The 21270-nt window shown below is 36.8% G+C and overlaps 2 protein-coding genes across 2 annotated transcripts; one reads left to right on the top strand and one right to left on the bottom strand.

The window, feature by feature from the left end:
• Positions 1–677: 677 nt before the first annotated feature.
• Positions 678–12096, top strand: CCDC152 (coiled-coil domain containing 152). Its single transcript, XM_032095982.1, is given in 9 exon segments — positions 678–693; positions 696–763; positions 1786–1891; positions 6009–6077; positions 7109–7173; positions 9092–9194; positions 9880–10007; positions 10955–11041; positions 11562–12096. Coding segments are annotated over 9 exon segments (765 nt in total). The 3' UTR covers positions 11685–12096.
• SELENOP (selenoprotein P) lies at positions 11745–19427 on the bottom strand. The gene is made up of 5 exons (XM_032095981.1): positions 19181–19427; positions 17506–17709; positions 16130–16342; positions 14427–14544; positions 11745–13545 (listed from the first exon to the last, which is right to left on the bottom strand). The coding sequence occupies exons 2-5, from the start codon at positions 17694–17696 to the stop codon at positions 12883–12885; spliced, it is 1185 nt and encodes a 394-aa protein (XP_031951872.1). The 5' UTR covers positions 17697–17709; positions 19181–19427; the 3' UTR covers positions 11745–12882.
• Positions 19428–21270: the final 1843 nt, after the last annotated feature.

The raw sequence follows: 21270 nt of genomic DNA, 5'->3' as shown, positions 1-21270 counted from the left end.
TCATGATTTTGTTTGGACCACATGGTTTACTGGTATTGGAATTCTTGTCTCATGGAGCCTGATGTTGACAGATAGTTTGAATATTTTATATGCATTCATGCTGTGTATTTCAGATCCATCTTGCAAATACATGCTGAAGATTCTGTAAGTAGAATTATAAAAATAGGGGTTGTGTTAAAAATCTGGAACTATATCGGTGCCTTTCAAAATACTGTCTTTTTATTCTGCAGCAAGGTTTATGTGTTGCAGTGTCTATTACTGATTGAACACTTGTTTATAAGAAAATATGTCAGTACCTTTAAACTTAAGTAGTTATCTATCAGAGCATCTACACAGGTAAAAGATGCTGCATTAATATGTGCCCGGTGCATTATTCTGTCTATGGAAGTGGATCCAGGTTAATTTTTTAATTGCAGCAAAATTTCCAAGTTCAACTACAATGTCAGTTTGGCAGATTTTGTTTGGGCTTTCTGACATTCATTGTATTTCCTAGAAATGCAAGATCCTAAATAGGCTGAAGTTTAGCTTCAATGCAAAAGTAGTTTTAGTTTTTAAAAAGAGTGTTCTGCTTACATTTTTGCCTAAGAATTTACATCGTATGAATGAGAAATATATTAATTTATAGATCTATTTTTTAATATATATAGTGATCATTTGATTATATGGTCCAGAAATAAATGAATCATAGTGATTATAAACTATGAAGAAAAACACTGTGGTGAACCTTGATAAACTTTTAGAAGATTTCTCAGAGATAGAAAAGGTAAGTGAAGAAGGTAAAAAATCTTGAGATTGCCATCTATAGTTATTGTGTGATGTTTTCAAAAAATTTTTGAGTGAAAATTTCTTTAAGTGGTATCAGTTTCTTGTTATGCCTTGTAATACCAACTTTGTTTGGACAAATATTTGTACTGACGGTATCTTGGAGTCATCGGAGTGAATTCTGTGAAGCCTGAGAAGCCTTTGTTTCTGTGCTAGAATTTTAATCATCCATAAGCCAGTTTGCCTTCTCAGGAAGAGTGTGGAAGATGGTGTGGAAGATAACAGTATTACCCAGCTTTCATAGATTCACAGAATCTTTTGTGCTGGAAGGGACCTTAAAGATCACCTTGTTCCAAACCCCTTCTGTAGGCAGGGACACCTCTCACTAGACCACGTGGTCAGAAATTGTTCCTTGTTCTACAAAAATGTCATTGTCTTATGAGGAGCATGGATTCTTACATTCCATATGCATTGGGCTTCCTTTATCTTATATGTGTGTCATTTCTGCAAAGGTCAACCCACTGAGGAAAATCAGTACCATGTTTCTTTTTAGACTGATGTTGATCAGCTTCCCGCTGATTTCCTGGTCAGCAAATCTGTACTAGAAGCAATATAAAAGGGGCACCTGAAATAAATTTAGCATTTCTCTTGGAATAAACGTATTATACCAGTTCCTATTCCCACCCACAGTTCAAGTTGTTGCTCTGCAAGAGCACTGACAGCCTCATATGCAAGGCAGTAGAAAGAACCTTGAAGAGGATTGATCCAGACTCTGGGCTACAGAATTGAGAGGAAAATAGTTTATAAGTCATGATGTAAGTCAGCATTCTTAGTTCTGCAGGGTAAACTTGGAATAGTACAGGATATCAAGTCTAGCATCATTCCTCTCTATAAAGGAATTTCCTGAATGGGAAATAATACAGGCTTGTGACTGCAGTATTGTGGAACTGTTAAATTTTTTATTCACTTAAAACTCAAAACTTTACATGTTAATATAATGTTAGTCTTTTCCCAATTTTCTAGAAAATATCAGAAATTAATGAAGCAAATAACCTACTGATTCATCAGTTGGAAAAATGTAACAGATTGCTAACATTAAGCCAATCAAAGGAGGAATCAATAAAAGAGGGTAAGTTATTTTTTTAGAAAGGTATGATTTTTGCATCTATTCAAGAAATTCTGAAAAATATTTCCATTATTTTCAGCCATAAAAAAAACCATAGCAGGTATCTAAGATACTGTGAGAAAAGCAGTACTGCCTAATCTTAAGTCATGTAATGAAATCCATCTCATAGTAAATATTAATATTATGAGGATTCAAACTGTTCAATGGAAGCTAATAAAATGTCATTTACCATTTACAGATGGGAATTAGAAGTCTATAATCATAATTTAAAAGCTGTGAAACAAAGGAGGAATTACAGAGAAAACTATAAAATGAAGATTTGTTGTATTCTAGAATTGTTTTCAGATGAGTATTTGAAATGAGAAACAATATCTAGTGCTTAGCACAGATTTGTGGTTGGTAATTCTTCTGTAGTTTGTAAAGTAGCTGAAAGGTGCATCTTTTTGTAAGACTTTCATCTTTGGGAAGTCAGCCTGCTAAAAGTTAGGAAACAGGGTAGGAATAAACTTAGTTGCACATAGGAGTGAGATTGCCAGTTGGGTTTTACTTAGAGCTTCACTGCAACTTGGATAATTTAGCATAATTAGAAACTGAGTGTTGAAATTGAGCTATTGAGTGAATGAAGTTTGGTTATGATGATAATCTCTTCAGATATACCAAAAAACTCATGATAAAGGATGACTGGTAGCAGCGCATATGGAAGGCATTTTGTATAAACAATTGTTGATCTTAGTTGGCTGCTTCTCAGGAACAACCTTGGTGTCCTCTGAACAGTTCTCTTAAAATATTCATATTCTCTTAAAATATCAGTAGACAAAGAAGCAAACACAGTAGTAGGCATGATTATGGAAGAAAAAAAGAAATAAGCATTGTGACTCTGTAAGGTCTGTGATTTTCATGTCGTATTCTGGTCCACACATCTCAAAACAAACATAGCAGAACTAGAAAAGGTAACGGAGAAGGAGGCAAGACTTGGTATGGTCAGAGAGGAGCAAGGTAAAAGGTCAGGAACCGCTCCTGTAACAAAGACCATGGATGTAGGGGCTTAACCATGCAAAACCCACTCCCATGCAGGGCTGGCCCAGTGAGGATTGCCACGGGCAGCCAAAAGTCTACATTACCAAAGAAGCCTGTAGTGATGGGAGTGGCTCCGGAGACTGAGTCAGAATGGGGTTCAGAAATGGTAACAAAGGCCAGACACGGCCCAAGGATCACTACTTGGTCCCAAGTGATGAGGCAGGTCTGTTACCAAGACAGGAAATCACTCCCTAGGTCATGACCAGGGTCTGGTATGTGGCTGCCACACAGCTGCAGCATAGGCCAAGGGTAAAAGCCTCAGTTTACAATCAGCTCCCAAGGGAAGGAGGGGCGTCCATTTTGAATCTGCTGCCGGCTTTTTTCAATGTCACCATCTATATTCTTTCTAAGATGGCCTTGTACCCAGCCAAACACCCAGAAGGTGCATGGGGGAAAATGCACCTGGGGCTTTCACAGTTTTTGAATATCTGAAGGAAGACTTTGGTTGACTAGGAACTTTTCATCTTTATGCTGGCAGTAGTTACCTGAACAGATTGCAGTTGTGAGAATGGCTTTTATAGAGTAGTATTGCCAATTGTGGCTTGTAAAAAATATTTCTCCTAGCCTTATGTCCCAAGCTGCTTCCCGGAACCAAACTCAGCCACAGTTCCTGAAATATCTTTTGAAAATTGGTCCAAAGGCAACAGAAATTGCTTACAGCAGAGGAGCAGGAAGAAAGAGTGCTGTGGAAGAAAAGGCTGCTGTTCCACCTACACTGAAGGGTTTGTGGCTACTAGTGGTAGTGGGGTGTAGGAGGTGGAATTTTAGACTGGCTGAAGAGCACTTTGTTTTAAGAAACAACAACAACAAAAAAACCCAGCATTTCACACCCCAAGAAATCTCCAACAAGTGAGAACCCGAGGACTCCTTGATATCCTTGCCTAAAGTCTTTCCTTAGAACTGTTTAAGGTAAAAGAAGATTGGAAATTCTGAAGGAAATGCAAACGAGGAAAGAAAACAACTAAAGTTCAAGGGAGAGGGCAGTGAAACACCCAAGATAAGGTGGGAAAAGAAAAGCAGCTTGACCAGTGCATACACACTCTGAGAGGTCATATATTAACTTTATTTTCTCTTGATACATTCTTTGCTAAACAAAGATAAGATTCAAAACAACATTTTTTGTCTTGTGTAAATCATTGCAAGTCCATTTAAGATAGATACAAGTCTGGCATCCTTGTTTTCTGCTCCTAAACCTTTTCTATGGTGGCTAAATAGACTCTTGTGCTGCTACAGTTCTGAATTTAATTCTACTGTAGTTTTCTAAAAGAAAACATTCACATTTTTGTCTATGAAGCACTTAAGGAGGTTCTATTTAGCATCTTCATGGCTGGGTATTTGTTTATTTAGTGTTTCTAAGGTGTCAGAGGAAAAGGTAGTTGATGTAGTTGTCCTATAAAAAAATCAATTATAAATGCAGATGAGCAGTTGTGATGTTCAGTCTTTCTGCATGTAGGCAGTATTCCTTACAGGGAAGGAACTACACAGAATCCATAGCAGATGCTATGCCAGTGATCCACAAAGCTGCAAACATTTAGCAAAATTCTGATTCTTTTCCGTAATGTAGGCAAGCAAAACTTGTGGGCTCCCAGGAATTTTTTCCAGTCACAACTGTAATTACATATGGGATTTGCCAAGATATGTCCTTCAAAGATAAGAAGGATAAGCAGATATTCTTTGGACTGAACGAAAGAGTGGGTTACATTTAAATAGTTGTGATTATTTTTAAAGACTAGCTGCTGCTCTAGTGTTGACTCAGGTGTCTTTCCAAATTGTGCATGAATTACAAACATCTGAGTTTATTTCCATACATTTTCAAATTGGAGGAAATTTGTAGTAGAACTAGTTGGTACAAACAGGCATACTAATCTAGTAATTCTGACTTTGAATAGGATTTTTCCACTTTTGATCCAGCATGGGAACTGAGAGGCAGGCAATGTTTCTGTGCTGCTTGTGCTCCCTCTACTGTTTTTTTTTTTTTTTTTTGGAGCATGGAACAGGAGAAGGTATCTGGCTAACATACTCGTCTGCATGAACAGCAGACTCGATGCAAGAATAGGCTAATGGTCAAAAAGACTCAGCAGAAAATTGAATCTGTTAGCTAGGATCTTAATTCCTCTTCCTCACTCCATTATTTGTAACGTAATCTTTAATTATATGATAGACAGTTTTCCAAAGGGCTTTAGTCTAATGAGACCAGTAACTGTTATTTAGCAAACTTCTACGTGTTGTGGAAATTAAAAGCAACTTAAGAAATGCAGTGATACTCTGGAAAAAGAAGTTTTAAAAGTAAGCAACCTCAGCTATAGAGCCCCCACTGTTCCCAGTCTGACTGTTCTGTGACTTTACTAATAAATTTACAATGTAAGGGATAAAAGTTGTATGTAATGAAAAACAAATAACTATGTTACAGGAAGTACATATGGTATTTAAACATTAAAAACACAGTTTAAAAAATAAAACTATGAAATACAAGTATATCAACTGATAAGAGCTTGCATGTATAACTATGTTGTATAAAATGAGATAATGGAGATATAGCACATATTCTGAATTTCTCAAAGTTTATGTTGAGCCAAAAGATGAATGTTATATGCATCAAGAAAAGGGTAAAAAAAGGGGTGAGAGACTGCAATGAGTGGATACCCTTAGTCTTGTTAAAAAGAATATTGGCAAGGAAATACTGCCAGGAAAGTAAGTCTCAGTTTTATTAAATACATCAAATTGCTGGAAGGCTGTATGGAAAACTTCTAATGTTGCCCAGAAAACAAAAAGATACTTGTTTTCTGACTAGAAACAAAAATGTAATAGTTTTATGAAATTGCTTGTATTGCTTCATAAAATTGATTTTAATCTATCATCAAACTAAAAGCTAAAATTAAGCACTAACCATGTAATGGTAATCTGATTTATTTCCACAGTCAGTACGAAGACTTAGAGTAATAGTGACCCAAAATTTTTATAAGGTACTTGATAAAATTTTGCAAAAAAAATGTAAATTTGTGAAGACACTATTCAAAAATGCTGGATCTTTTATTTCTTTCAGAATGCAGCACTCTACAGAATGTGATAAAGGGTCTCACACAAACTATTGAAAACCAGTGTAATGTGAAAGGTAAAGGCAAAAAATGTTATTATACAGTACATGCTGTACTGTAATTTCAAATGAGCAGGCATTTAATTTTTTGTTTGCATTTACTGATTTTTGTCAGACACAGAAACTTACTGGCAGACAAATAGAAACAAAAAAAAAGTGTCTAAAATCAATCTTTCACAGTAAAAAATGCCTATTGCCATTATCCTACTTAGAAACTACCTCAGGGAGGTTATTTTAATCAATACATTGGGCTTTAAATTCATTTCATCGTAACACAGGCAATTTTAAAACAGGTGAGAAAGTATCATTCAGCTGTTGGATTGTAGACTATTCAAGGGTTTATGTACAATTTTTATCACTTTGTTAAACCAAAGTGTCTTAATCTTCAGTATAATGTTATTAAATGTTATTGCTGTTATCCACATATACTTGACAACTACTCATTTTTACTTGAATATAAAATACATAAATACTTGCCGTATCTTTATACTACAGCTCAGCAGTACACCATGAAGTTAATTTTATGACCATTATGTGTTCAAGATATATTAGCATATATATTAATAAACCTCTAACACTGGAAGTATACGGAAGTTTTTAATACTCAAACTGACATTAATAATAAAAAAAGCATTACCTATTTTCTCTAAATCCAGTATTTGCATACTGTTTTCTAGTTTTTGGGAAACAAGTACTTCAAAATTGCATCTTCCAATTTTAAACTGTTGTAGCCATGATGATAGTCTTTAATTTTCCGAGTCAAAGGACCTTACAGCTAGATTTTCTTGAAGGCATAATTTATCAGAAGGCTAAAGACGGTTCTAAATAGTAATACCAGGCAAATATTTTGATTAAACTATGATTTTTCTTGTTAAAAAATGGAAACTGATGGTATGTAGTTCTGTAATGATGGTTATAATGTCTACAAAAAAAGTTTCTTAACGTCCAGCCAAGTCAAAAAATGCAAGTAATTTCCTTATTCTGCTTTCATGCTGATGAAATTGTCAAAATGTACTTTTTAGTGTACTATACAGTTTTTTTTTCTGCAGATGAAAATGATAGACTGAAGGGTACCATTCACATCTTGGAAGATAAATTAAAGACTTGTGAAGAGGTATGTCACAAATTATCACTCTTTAGGTAGAGGAGTAATACTGCGTCCCTATTGTGTTTTATATCTTTTTATTCTTGGGTTTGCTATTGATGCTCTTATTGTTGCTCTTCCCTTAATGTTTATCATGTGCGAAAAGAGGAAGGGTGTTTTCATGACAGTACCCATATGAGAAGACGTTAGAAGAACTAAGAGGTTAAAACTACCTTGGTGCTCAGAACTTTGACTAAATCTAAGATGCACTTGGGGGATTTTTAGCTGTGTTTAGCTTTAAATTCAACTTTATCTTCACAATTCTAATCCCTTGCTTTAAAATAATTTTTTGTGTGGAAATAAGGTTTTGACATTGAAGATGCCTGGTTGTGCTGCCAGAGAATCAGAAATGGTCTGAATTTTGTCTAGTTTATTCAGGAATAAATACTACAAAGATAATAGATCTCTGCTTCTTATCCGTATCTCATAATAAATTCAATGTATGATCTCTCTACTTTTTATCTATGGCACTCATTTTTTCAAAGGAGGTAAAACCAGCAGGGCTGCTCATAGTTCTCTGTTGTCATAGTTCTCTGTGTGAAGAGTGCAGATCTGTTACCTGTTTAGGATTAGGAATCTCACTGATGATTTCCTTTGCCTGTGTTTGTACTACAATTTAAAATTAAATATTTATACCAATAGAACTGTTATCTTGACAGTTCAAGTAAAAAATGATTAATGCCTTCTGAAGGATGTGAGAAACTATTATTCCACCCATTAAACACATGTTTGAGCACGGTGGGACTTCCTGGTGTTGTTCTGAAGGCACCTGATTATGTTCCCATATACTCTTACCCAATCAGTGACTGCCTTGGTGAGTGCCCCCAGGCACTGCTCTGGTGAGTGGCGACCGGTCTTGTTAGAGGGTTGCAGTAACAACTTTGGAGTGAGCACCTCAACAGTGGCAGCTACAGACAATTCCTTGATAATTCTGGAGTAGTTACTGGAGTAAATTCATAATTGGCATGTTCAAACTTTGAGCATCACTACTGCTGGTATCACTGATGTGTCTACGGTTACCAGCATGAATTTGTGGAATCCTTGGTATAAGCAATACCAACAAAATTCATACTTGAATCATGCAATCCTAGAGTCAAAAATCCACAAAGGTGAAACTGTAGTCCCTTAACTAACTTCATCATTGTGTCAGATCCTGGTCTGAGAAAAGGAATATTACCTCTCTGATGCCTTAGGTTTTAACTTTAATATTCTTCAAATCCTGTAGTGCTTAGTGTGTAACTCTGAAGTTTCTTGTAGCCTGTTAACTTCTACTCTCTCATGCTAGGCAGAGATAACAAAGCCTCTGCGGGCCTGCTCTTCAAGGACACCCAGACCGTCCTAGGCCCAAAATGTGTAAACCTAAAGCCTCTGAAAAGGGGGCAAGCTGAGGGGAAATTACATCATTAAACTGAAGCTTTAATTGGAGAATTAACTCTGATGTGCTAATGAACCAAACCTATAAAAATGTGAAGAACTTGTGACCTGTCGTCCATCCTGGGGTCCATCTTGGCAGTAGCCTCTGGCTTCCCACGGTGTACCTTTGAAGGCCCTTCAAATAAACACCTACCTTTATTCCCTTATTCTTGTCCAGTCTCTGTTTTAGGTGGCCTCTTAAGGCATCATCTCCATTTGCCTCTTCTCCTAAGAAGTACAATTTCTAATTCTATATTAACAGATAGCTCTAATACAATGAAATTTGTTATGTTTTTCATCTGTGGACTTCAGCCAGACAGTGTAAGAAGTAATTGGATGTTTAAATTTACAAGACTGAGGATAAAACAAGTACTGAATTATAGACTATTGTACATTTTTGCATGATGGTTGTTGTTTGCAGAAGACTAAGAGCACAGAAACTGCAAGATCTTTATAAAATATTTTACATTCACAGGAGTATAAAGACCAAATTCAGAAACTCATGATAGAAATTAAAAACAAAGAGGAAGACCACAAATTAGAAATAACACAGTTGAATTGCGATATAAGGAAAAAATGTAAGTCCTCTGAAGACTGAATGCTTTAGCAATGGGTAAAACATACTGTAACCTGTAGAAGCTACATTTCATCTAGGATAAGTTCCACTGCTTAGTGGAAACATGTCAACGGTAGAAGTGGGCCATGTTTAATGGAATTTTATCTTAGCTGAAGAGAGCAGACAGTGGTAATGAAGCAATAGTACAGCAACACAGGATGAGCAGAAATTCCCAAACAGTTAGAACAAATGCTGGGAACCTGGACCTAAAAATCTGAAGGAATGAAGTTTTGGGTTAAGTGTTGACTGGAACCTTGCTAAACTGCTGTTAGAATGTTTTATCTGTGTTCAGGAGAGTAGGACATTATTTTCACAAATAAATAATACTGCAATGAGAAAAAACTGACTTCAATATTCATTTTGTCCATTAGAGGCACAACCTTAAAAACGAGGATTTTTTGATCATCCATATAGCTGAAAACAACAAGGAAAGTTTTTGTAACTTACGATGCTTTTTTAAAAAGACACCGTCTTACTGGGATGGGATGGTGTGGTTTTCATATAGTTTCAGTATGGTTTTTGCTTGAATGAAATTGTCTTACAGTAAAATGTTGGTGTTCAAGAAAGTTTCAATATTTGGAAAATTATGATAATTTTTATCTAAACATCTTCTATAATCATAATATTTGGTGTTACTGTGTTGCTAGTTGAAGTAAAAGAAACGGAGTTTAGAGAACAGAGAGAGAAAAAAGAACTGGAAATATTAGAACTAACTAGACAGCTGAAAATTCAAAATGAAGAGAAGCAGAATGAAATAATTAAACTGCAGATAGAGGTATGCATTACAAAGCTGACTTAAAGATGAACTGGGCATTGGGTGAACTTCAAAGAGACTGTGTAGTGAAAAAACGTTCATTAGTACTTAACAAAGTAATATGATGGAATCTAGAAAACCTAATTATTTATTGTCTTCACAAAGATCAGTGGCAGGTGCTCCCTTCCACAACGGTAACTCACTCCTGCTCAGGAATCATGTTCCACCCACTGGATAGAGAGACTGAAGGTTACTCTGTTCTTGTTACAAATTAAATTACTTTCAAACTCTTTTAGATTTTGAGCTATAAAAAAATTCAGCCATGTTTTTCTGCTTAACTTTCTTGGTTTTAATTTCTGAATTCTGGGAATATATATATATATATATATGTTTAAATAAAATTCCAATAAAAATTTCTAGTCCTGCAGAGATTTAAGCCAGAGCACTCAACAAGCATTTAATTGCTCAGGTTTTAAACCACTCCCATTACAGAAAGAATTAAGGAAATGCTTCAAACCCTTCACACATCAAAAAAGAAATAAGATGTGAAAGTGTTCAGGCTGAGTGTTCAGGCTGAGTTATCCTTGGAACATAAGAGAGGAATGGTGATTTCAGAGGTTTTTAGCATCCTCCGTATTTTCTCCTCCTGCAGATATGTGGCTGAGAAGCCTTCAATTTTTTTTTTTTTTCAGAAGTGTCTTTCTTATCTACATGGTTTTAGTTTATCATATTTGTACTAGTTTTGCTAAATTTCGAGGCCTTTTTTTTTAAGAAACATAACAGCATTCTTTTTTACATAAGCATAAAGAGCTTCATTTTTCTAGGATTAATCAGTAGAAAGGCTTACTGCTACTATGCTCAGGTAAAAAAATGCAACTAATAAAAAGTGAAAGTTATACTTGATATATTTAATATACATTCTCTCCCCCCGTTCATACTTACTGTTTTGTCTTGCCTGATTCTTTCAGTTCAATGCTAAATTGGCAAGAGCTCAGGATAAAACCACCAAGTCATTTTCAGAGGCTTCAGTCTTGCCACAAAGTATCTATCGAAGGGTAGGTGCTTTCACAACCTGTAGCACACAGACATGGAGTATGTTTCAGAGCGCTTGAAGCAGGAGTTCCCTGGGGTTTCTCTGTTTGTTCTCCCTCCACACCCCTCCCACCTCTATACAACAGAATTCATAGAATCAAAGAAAAATTTAAGATAGAAAAGGCTTTTAGGATCATCAACTCCAACTGTCATGGCTCTTGGCCTATTGATACTGATGAGGGTAAGCAACAACAAAAAGCCACATGGGAGGTGGTGAATTGTTAACCTGGAAACTTAAGATAGAACTGACATAAATGACACTGATACAAACCGTGTAAATGCTTTTTTTGTTGTTGTTGTAAACTTAAGATTTTGAGATGTCAGAAAAGCAGGATTCTGGGGAAATAATTTTTGTAATTTTGTGATATGAAATACTGAGGAAAATATTCTGATTAGAATATTTCTTACTCACAATAGCAAAATGTATCATTACATAATTTTATGTGATGTTTAAGAATGAAGCTTTTCCCTGAATCTTAACAGAAGCTGCAGCATCTCCAGGAAGAGAAAAACAAGGAAATTGAAGTTCTCCGAAACACCATAAGAGACTTGGAGCAACGTCTTAACAAAGGTGAAGACCTGCCCTTCAAACGGAGGCGATTCTGAACAAATTGCATGAAGCATTTCGGTGTTTCAAACTGTGCATCTCAAAATGAACACAATACATGAAGAAAGTATTTTTTATTGAAAACACTATTTTCAAACATTCCAAAGGCATGCATTCTGTGTTTATTCAGAGCTACTCTCTTGCTAATCAGCATTCACAATAAAAAGATTCAGGTTTTGTAGGAGTAGTAATTTCCCTATTAAACCATCATTAATTATTGTGTATACTTTCATAGCAGTTTTCTTTTTATGAATATTCTCTTCTTCATCCGGGAATCCTTCTAACAATGGATTTACTTCCATTCCATTAATCAAACATTAGCAATGCTAGGCTACAGACAGATTAGTTACACAGGTTTAAGTGGTATATTATGTTACTAATTGATACAGATTTATCAAATTCAGCACTGTTATAAACAAAGATAAACATTATACCAAGATTAAACTTGTTTTCATCCCACCGTCTTTTTGATTCTGACACTGTCGTTAACACTACTTCTCACTTTAGGATGATGTTACAGATTTAGTAGGATTTTACAGGCTGTAGCAGTATGTATTAATGGAGCCTCTTACTGTATCTAAGCCATGAAAGTTAAGCATATAAATCTGTTACTTGAAAATAAAGCAGTTAATGTCTATATATTACATTTTTCATGTGAAATTATTGTCACATTGCTTAGGAGTAAGTTTTGCTTGTACATGATTTGTATCCCCAGGTTAGAAAAAATACCAAACAAACAACCTCAACTTTCAAATATATCGTCTTTTTAATAAAAAATGATTCATATATCTGTCTTGGTTATCTTCTGTTCTGGATTGCAAAACATCAGACAGGAGCCCCTAGGTCATAGTTTATGCTCCTGTCCTCACAAATGCAAGCAGAATGTTAGAAGAGAAACAAGAAAGACAAATTAATCAAGAATGCAGACACCTTCCCAGTGGAACTGAAAACCAAACTTTTTTAGGGGTCAATTAAATTCCTTTAAATCATGAAGCTTTTCACTGATGGAATTTGACAGGTATTCTATAATTCTAAGAACACTGCTCTAAAAATATACCTCTTTGCAATATTTTAACTCCACATACCTGTCAGTATAATTTTGAATTGGGGGCAATAAAAACACTTGATCTGTTTATTTTTCTGCTCTTGCAACTCTATGAATTGAGTTAGTGGGACTCCCTTGTTTCTGGAAGGTGCTTAGTTTGTTTTTCAGGATCAGTTTCTCACCTTTTCCTGTCACTGTCAGGTGTCACTGGTTTCACTTGCTCCTGCTGGTGAGTGTCAGGCAGCAGAGAGCAGACGTCACTGTCAAGACTCAGTGATGTCCTCTGCTGCCAGCTGCCCATGTCACCTGCAGGAATTTGGTAGTGCTCCACGACACTGTCAAGTGACAGAATTCCCTAGCTCTTCAAACAAAAGGTGTCGACAATGACAGGATCAGCTACTAGAGGTTGAGTCTGATCCTGTCTGCCAGTTTCAAGTTAACTGGTTTTTACAGCTGTTTTTCCCTTTCTTTCCTAGTTTTTTATCTTGTGCAATTTCCACAATTTCTCCTGGAGGGACAGTTTCTACCGGCTCCTGACTACCTATCTGATGATGTCTGTGATGGCCAAAAACCCTGTGACGCCAGCTGCTGTGAGGATGACGTCTCTCAGTTTCAGAAGCAGCCTGGTGGTTCTCATGTTTGGGATCATGACTACCCATGTGATGGTGGCGGTGGTGGTGGTGGCGGCGGTGGTGTCCGTGTCTGTGTGGGTGGTGGGGATGGGAATGCTGTCCTGTCGGCTTGGATTCTAGCTCTCTCAGCTCTTCACCCATCTTTTTAGTGATGTTTTCACATACAGCATCAATATCAGGTTCCTGCAAAACAGAGGCTTGCATTAAATACAGGGCACTGTATTTAATTAAACTAGTTGTAAAGTATTAATTATCTTGACATTTTTGCAGAGCATGAAAGCCAGTTTTAAATTATTTGTGCTATTTTGCTGAAGAGTGTATGAACATATCAAAAATAACCTTGTGTTGTCACACTACTGATAACTAGACAGGGCTGTTCAGCAATTATAATTTTAGTAATTGCTAATAACAAATATTCTTTTTCTAGATCTCATATCTAACCTGTCTGGTCTACATTTAGCCAGAAAGCTGCATGACGGGATCAAAAATCATTATTCTAATTGAACTTCAATGATTATGTATGTACATTTCTTGATAATCCTTAGAAGTATCTCTGATCTTTAATGACACATAGAAAAAACCCACCCTTCTTTTAGAGCAGTAACTATAATTTGTCACCTTGTATTATCACTTTTTAAAAATAACTGTTGTAGACCATGTTTAAATACAAACTATAATAAATAGTAATGCAAATCAGCTTGAGTTTTATTCCTGGGTTTTTAAAAAAAATACTCATTTTTTATTTACTTTATCTGTCCCACAAAACTAGAGTAGTTAATTGCTCGCTACCTCTATATAACTCTACAAACAGAATTACCCTCCAAGACTGCTTTTACATTTCTGACAATTATTTGCATTTCTATCAAGGACAGGAATTCAGATAATCAAGCAATCTATTACAAATTAAATCTAATTCACTTGGAAAAATGTTTAAAAGCTCTCTGTCAAGACGTGAAAATTCAGAATTGTATATTTTTGGATTAATCACACTGAAATTATTTTTTTAAATACCAGTCAAATCCAGTTTTCTTTTTTACTATACACAGAATGAGACAAGAAAATACCGTGTAAGAGCAGTTTCCACACTTGTTTTCACAGTATGCAATCTTAATAGATTCTTCTACATATTGAAAATGCAGGAAGGAGTAGGGCAGACCCAGATGATAGACTAGACGGCCGCATCTAAGGAGACAAAGAACTATATGGTTACAAATACCTGCAATCAAATCTCTCTTCTTATGATATCCCATTTTTGTTGTATCAATCCAGCCACACTGTACAGTCCCATGGGGAGTATTTCTGTCCAAGTTCACAGACAAATCCAGTATCTTCCTTACAAATGCTTGCCTGCTCACCTGCACTGGCCAGTATGTGAGGCGTGATTTCTGCTGATGTGGTAACTGCACTGCCAGAAGCCTCTCCTTTAGCGGCACTCAAGACTAGCAGAGGTGCACTCATTACAGACCCATCGGGATAGTGAGGAGGGTTGTTTGGACAGTGATTGCTGTGTCCTTACCAAGCGTTTTTAGGTAACCTAACAGGTATTTTGATTGGAATGGACACTGCTTTACTGATTTATTGGGCATGAGGGGATTGTTATGGAGCCTATCTGCCCCATGTCTGGACTCGGATGTTCTGATATGCACTTGACTACACAACTGGTCCACTCGAAGGAGCGTGAGTAAATGCAGAACCTGTACACAGGGGCAGCGTGTTCAGCCAACACACAGTCCACTGCCCTTAGCTCCCTACACGTGTATGTGCACCTCTAGGACCAGCAGCAGGCAAAGTCTTCCTTGCTGAGGCACAATAAGGACACACACTCCTAGAACCATAATGGATTGTGGCCAGCCTAATGCTAAACCAATTCATAATATACACGTATCCTGTGTCAACAGCACAAAACTGGTCAACCTTTCAAATGCTGTGGGGCAAGCATCAGCTTTGGGGCTCCTCTGCAAAATAAACAGAGCCTTGTTCTGTTTGTTTGTTGTATTACATCAGCCTTCCATACTTGGGCATATTTGCTGCTGTAACATTCAAGATCATTCCACTGCTAGTTTCATCCCAAAAACCTAATGTGGCTAATCTGTTTAATTTCATCACATTACAGAAAAAGAGTAACTTTGTAACTCTGTATTAAGCTTATTTATGGCATACACAACTTGTAATGTTCAGTACAGTAATATAAAATAACTAGGACAGACATGTTTCAAGTGTAGGATTTTTCAAGTATCTACCATCACAATAAAATTGAAAAATTGGGATTTCAGTAACAATTATTACCAGTGCTGCCAAAATATACCTGTGCCAGAATCCTGTATCAAAAAGCTATTTTCTCCTGAAGTTTTAAATTTCACCTAAAGACTAATTTTTCCTTATGTCTACATGGCATTTTCAACAGGTCTCATCAAAATATTTCCATGAGATAAAAGATTCTACTTTGACATGCATGGATGTAATGAAATTGTCTGAAAATAAAAACACTACAAAACCATAAACACGTTACCAAATTTTACACTCACTTATGTTCATTTAAATCCACAGTAATTATAAAGAAAAGATATTTATTCCAAAATTACTTATGCAAAACCAAGACTTTACTTTTGTAGCTTTGTTTTTCCAGTAAATGCTAGCACCTTATTTAATTCAACTTGGAAGTTGATCATGATGTCTTTTTTATTTGCGCATCAATGAAATAGAGATTTACAAAGCACTACTCAAAATATATGCAAATATTTTCCTGTGTTTCTCTGTAAGAACACACCTGTCATAGATGAGAAAGTCATCCTTGTTTCCATTTAAAGTAGTCCAGACATCATCTTGCTGCTCATCTTGCTGGTAGACAGCAATGTAGTCTGAAACACGTTCTTTTAGTAGGTGAAATTCCCTCCGGGATTGAGGTCCCTGATGGTTGACAACCACATACGAGATGTTGACCAATCTTTCATTCTCTAACTTTACTCGCAGGTCCTCCAAACTAGTGGGAACGTAAAGAAGCAAGACCATAAATCATTAGAGAACCATAATACTTGACACAAAAGTTAATATGCTCCATCTCACTTTTATTACAGCTGCATGATGTGGAGATTCTTCCTTTTCATTTGTATCCTTCCTGTGGAATTGCTCTAGAAAACTTATTTTTCGGTTACAGGAAACAGTCTAGAATGTGGAAGATTCTTTAAAATTTTTCTGAAATGTAAGAACCAAACCCAACTACCTTGAAAGCCAAACGCAAAGCCCACTTCTAACTTTGATAGCACCAGAGATTTCCCGCTATGTTTTTAAACCCAATTCTTAATAAACTTGCAAGGCCTATTATAATATCTAAGTTGCGCAGCCTAGAGGGGCAAACTAAAGTGTTCTAACTGTGACTAAAATTCAAACCTGAAACTGGTACAATGAATTTTTAAGCCAAAATACTTTCACAATCCCTAAATGAATCAAAGATAATGCAATTCCTGTTCGTGTCAGCTCAAAATTATTTTATTACTATTGTTATTGTCATGATAGCTAATTATTTGCAAGGAGTAAGTTCTAGAAACTAGAGCACCAATGTCCCAGGTCTTGTAGGAAAACCTAGCACTGATGACTTCCTTGAATGCTTCATCAATTTTTTGAAAGGCCCGTATTTACCTTAACATCTGGATTTTTTAAATATATGTAGGATCTCTGAACACAGGCTGAAAAGCCACATTAAAAGCACATGTTTTGATTTATTTTTTCCCCGACATATCTTATGTAAGAAATGAGTGATCGCAGATGTCTATTACAGGTGATCTAGCCATGTCAGAGAATTGTGATGTTTCTTGGCTTCACCATCTTTGCTGCATTAATCGTCTGTTGTTGTTTCTGTCAGGTGTGCATGTGGTTTTGGTTTCATTAATGTCAAGCTGATCACACTATTATGCTGTAAACATAATTTGGAGAAGATGATCTGTCAGTCAGGAGTAGGTCAGGAGATAACAAATCTTACCCACTGGCAGAGAACCTTCTGCTGATAGTGAGCCTGGTCACTGGGTCACACATGCCAGCTGTGATGGGGGCATTTAGGGCAGCTAGAGCTCATGGAGTCCATCTGTGGCAGGGCACACGTAGTATTCCCAGCAGGATAACAAAAATCAGGACGAGATTCACGCTTACCTGGAAGCCTGCCGCAGGCACAATGATCAGCTGGCCTGGAGGAGAGCCACCACTGTCACCGAGCCTCTGGAGTTCCACATTGGGTCCTCCTCCCCAATACGCCATTCTGGGGGCTCCAGGCAGTTCTGGATCTCTGTCCCTCCTCCAGGGAGGAGACAGAGGGCCAGAACTAGCCCCAGATCTGCCCACATGGCTGGGCTTTACCTGAAAAGAAAGAAAATAAACAAAGTAAGATCAATGCCTAAAGAAAGTTCAGACTCTGAAATTCCCACAAGAAAACACAAGCAGCTTATTGGCTCCATTTAATAAAAAAAAAAAAAGAAACAAAAAAAGAAACAAATCCCTGTAAAAATAAATTTGAGTTCTTTGTTAACTGCTCAATTTCTTTGGTTTTTCAGTGGAGTTCCTCTATAATAGAGGCAGGTGTTTTTTCTTTGTGGTGTTTGGGGGTTTTTGGGGTTTTTTGTTACTGTGGTTGAACAGCTGCAAAGTAAACATTCAGAATAATTTGAATTTTTTTTAGTACTACTGATCAGACTAAGTTATTTCCTCTTCTTTGTAATTTCTTTTTGACCATTTTTAACACTTCAGTGATTCTAAAATGGCCTTGTTTCTTGTGTTTTGACACCAATGATGGTAAGTCAGTTTACTTCAGGAAGAATCTAGACCAGCTCACTTCAGATTCCAGAGTAATTCCATCGTCTTAGAAGTACATGCACCAACAGTAGGTTTCAGTATGCAGTAAGTACTACAGACCATAGCAAAAAATAACTTTAAAAAACTTCAAAATTTTTACAAGTCAGTCTGGAGTATTTGGATCCCACTGAGAAAAACTTAAGAAGAAGTCAAGCACTAGAAACAATTTTGCAAAAACCAGAAATAAAAACTGAATTTCAGGATTCCTCAGATCTTACAGAATTTCATACCATACTTAGTCCAGTTAATATTTATGAAAATCAAAGCATATAAGAAATTGTCTAATTACCTTTTCCTTTTATTCTATTAACATCTCAATTTTGGCTTAAGGGCCCATTGTTGAGGAATATTTAAAATTCTAAGTGTGTAAAATTATAAAGCTGCTCCCCAACACATCCTAGATTGTGGAATTGTATAACTTCACCACTTACATCAAAGTCTGACAGTGAACACAGAATAGTTTGGAAACAGTAAGTTATGATAAATAAGACCTGCTCCATCCATCTTGTCATATCCTAAAAAAAAATTAGTAATAATTTAATTTTTAAAACAAGAGCCATTTGTTGCTGTATTTGAAATCCAGCTGTCCCTGATGTTTCTTTCCTTACGTTCTAGGTAAAGAACTTTGAAGACTAAACTGTGGTCCAGTATATACCAGGACAGCCTTTTTTTCCACTCTTTCCACACATCAGGAAAGCTGCCTGCCTTTATATCCATTATAAACACATGAAACTCTCATGACATTTTGATATCCTTTCTTGCCTTCTGCAGCACTGGCATGCAGTGCCCAGCAACAGCTGTCTGTCCTGTGAGCTGCAGGAGAGCTACGTCCCGCCTTATACTTCTCTTTATATTTCAACTTTCCAGCTGGTTTCCAATGGAAATTTCCACTGTCAGCCTTTTCAGCCAAAGAAACAGGCAGACACTCTGCCAAATCTTAAGTCATGAAGCTCTTTCATAGCAAACCCAGCACACTTACCCTTTCCTCCTCCCCCTTCTTGGCAGGTCTGCCTGGCTCCGCCGCAGAAGAAAACAGAGTGGGGAAAAGGGCTGTGGTATTTATATGGCTCTTGTTTATCTCACTTTGCAGATACGGTTCAAAGTTCAGGGAGCTTTTTCTGAACGACCCTGCAAGCAAAGAAAACCCCTTTAGCAAAAGTACCCAAAATACTTCTCCATTAACTAATCCCAAGTGGAAACCATTTATCGTGCATAATAGCAAAGTATTTTTGCTATAATGACTTCAAATATCATGTTATGCAGTTTGTCAGTCACCCCAGGCAGCTGGAGGAAGTGGTACAGTCAGAGGAGGGGGATGGACCGAGGAGTCATTATTTTCTGAACTCAGTGGTAACCACAGTGAGGGGGGGAAGGTACTTCCCTATTTACCAAAATGCTGAGCTAGCAGGTTTTTTCTCATATGCTTTATCTGATGTTTGCCTTAGAGAATGGTGTGCTCTGTCTGAGGGCATGTGCATACTGAGCTCCTTTGGCCCAGCTGCTCTTGATTATATCACTCTGCTTGCAAACTTTTCTCTGTAGAACCTTCCAGTTCATCAATTTTGTTGAAAGTTAGAGTCCAGAACGTCAGACATTTAAATCAATGTAGCTACTGGCAATAGGTACCTGAGCCTCTGTATTTCGCTGTTACATTTTCTTAACCCGAGGATCAGATGGTTAAACTGTTTCCATACTCTCTTTCTTTGGTGATAGAATTGTTCATGCACGATGTGTTTTACTTCAAGAGCAGTGTGCTTTGCTTTGATTTCCTTCAATGTACATGTTACACGTTTATGGGGAAATAAATGCTTAAAAACATGGTGTGCCCTCACAGTTCAAGGTGGTGAGATTGACACTGCTTAGTTCTATGGCCTGAGGCCATCTTCTGCACAGATAAGAATTTTGCTTTAGGCTGGATGCGAGAAAGGGAACTGCTGACCTTGCGGGTTTATGCTGTAGAAGTCCTATACACTTCTTTTCCACTACTCAGTGGAAAGAATCAGAAAGATCTGAACTTTTATTCAGTAGTCTTGGAAGACACAATGCAGCAAACAGACAGATTTCATATTAGACCTGAAGTTTTTTCAAGAAGTGGAATGTGCTTGTATGCCTTATATCCTTAGGGAAACACATCTTGTATTCTTTGCTGGGTTGGTGCCAAGCCCTCATACCTGCAACAGTGCCCTTTACTATTCCAATTGATAGACAAGTTGCTCACCTCCTGCTTCAGGTGTGGGGGTTGATTCTCAGTGCTGATAAAGTCCTGTAAGGTTGGCTGGAAGTATTTGGTGTGCAACATGTCCACCAATTCTTGCATGAGCACAGAAGAAGGCAACAAAAATGAGGCAGGTACAGATTTATTAACAGGGCTAATAAAAGTAATGCAGCTCATTAGTGACTGACAGTTATTCTCTTGCCAATCATAGCAACACGGGTGGAGACACTTTCAAAGGAATAGCAATACTCCATCTCCATTTTGTTTTCCTTTTCTTTGTAGAGAGGATGTGGACAAGGTTTGATTAACAAGTGCTGAAGCTATGAACTATATATAATACCACTGACTGCTGCTGAGACAGCATGCATGCAGCTCACAAGTACTGAAGAATACAGAGTTCAGACAGAGTAAACTGAGCTGAAGCAGCTATCGCATAAAACATGTACCTTGCTGTGGAAAGCACACCGAGGATGGAAATAGACAGTGGTCACTATGGAAAAGTTAGTATGTCCTCCCACACAGTATGCAGAGACACCTGCAGACCCTCAGTTGCCTTACCGAGAGATTAGAAGTACCTGTTGCTAGCAATTATCACTATGACAATAAATACTATTAATTATTATATTTATTATAACCTTATAATGTTAAGATGACTTCAACTACATTCACAGTGACATGCCATAAGCATCTTACTTTTTAACATTCACCTTACCTGAGATCATTGTTCTGCCTCAATATTTATTGAGGAAAAAATTTCCTATGTCTTAAAGCAAGTGGTAGGAAATATTGTGATCTTAGTTGTGGATTAAGATAGATCTAATTAATTTGGTTTAGAAATGTATAACTAAATATGC

This window comes from Corvus moneduloides, chromosome Z, assembly GCF_009650955.1.
Source record: "Corvus moneduloides isolate bCorMon1 chromosome Z, bCorMon1.pri, whole genome shotgun sequence".
NCBI classification, from domain to species: domain Eukaryota; kingdom Metazoa; phylum Chordata; class Aves; order Passeriformes; family Corvidae; genus Corvus; species Corvus moneduloides.
The sequence above is the reverse complement of the archived record's forward strand: the minus strand, read 5'-3'. Positions and strand labels throughout refer to the sequence as shown.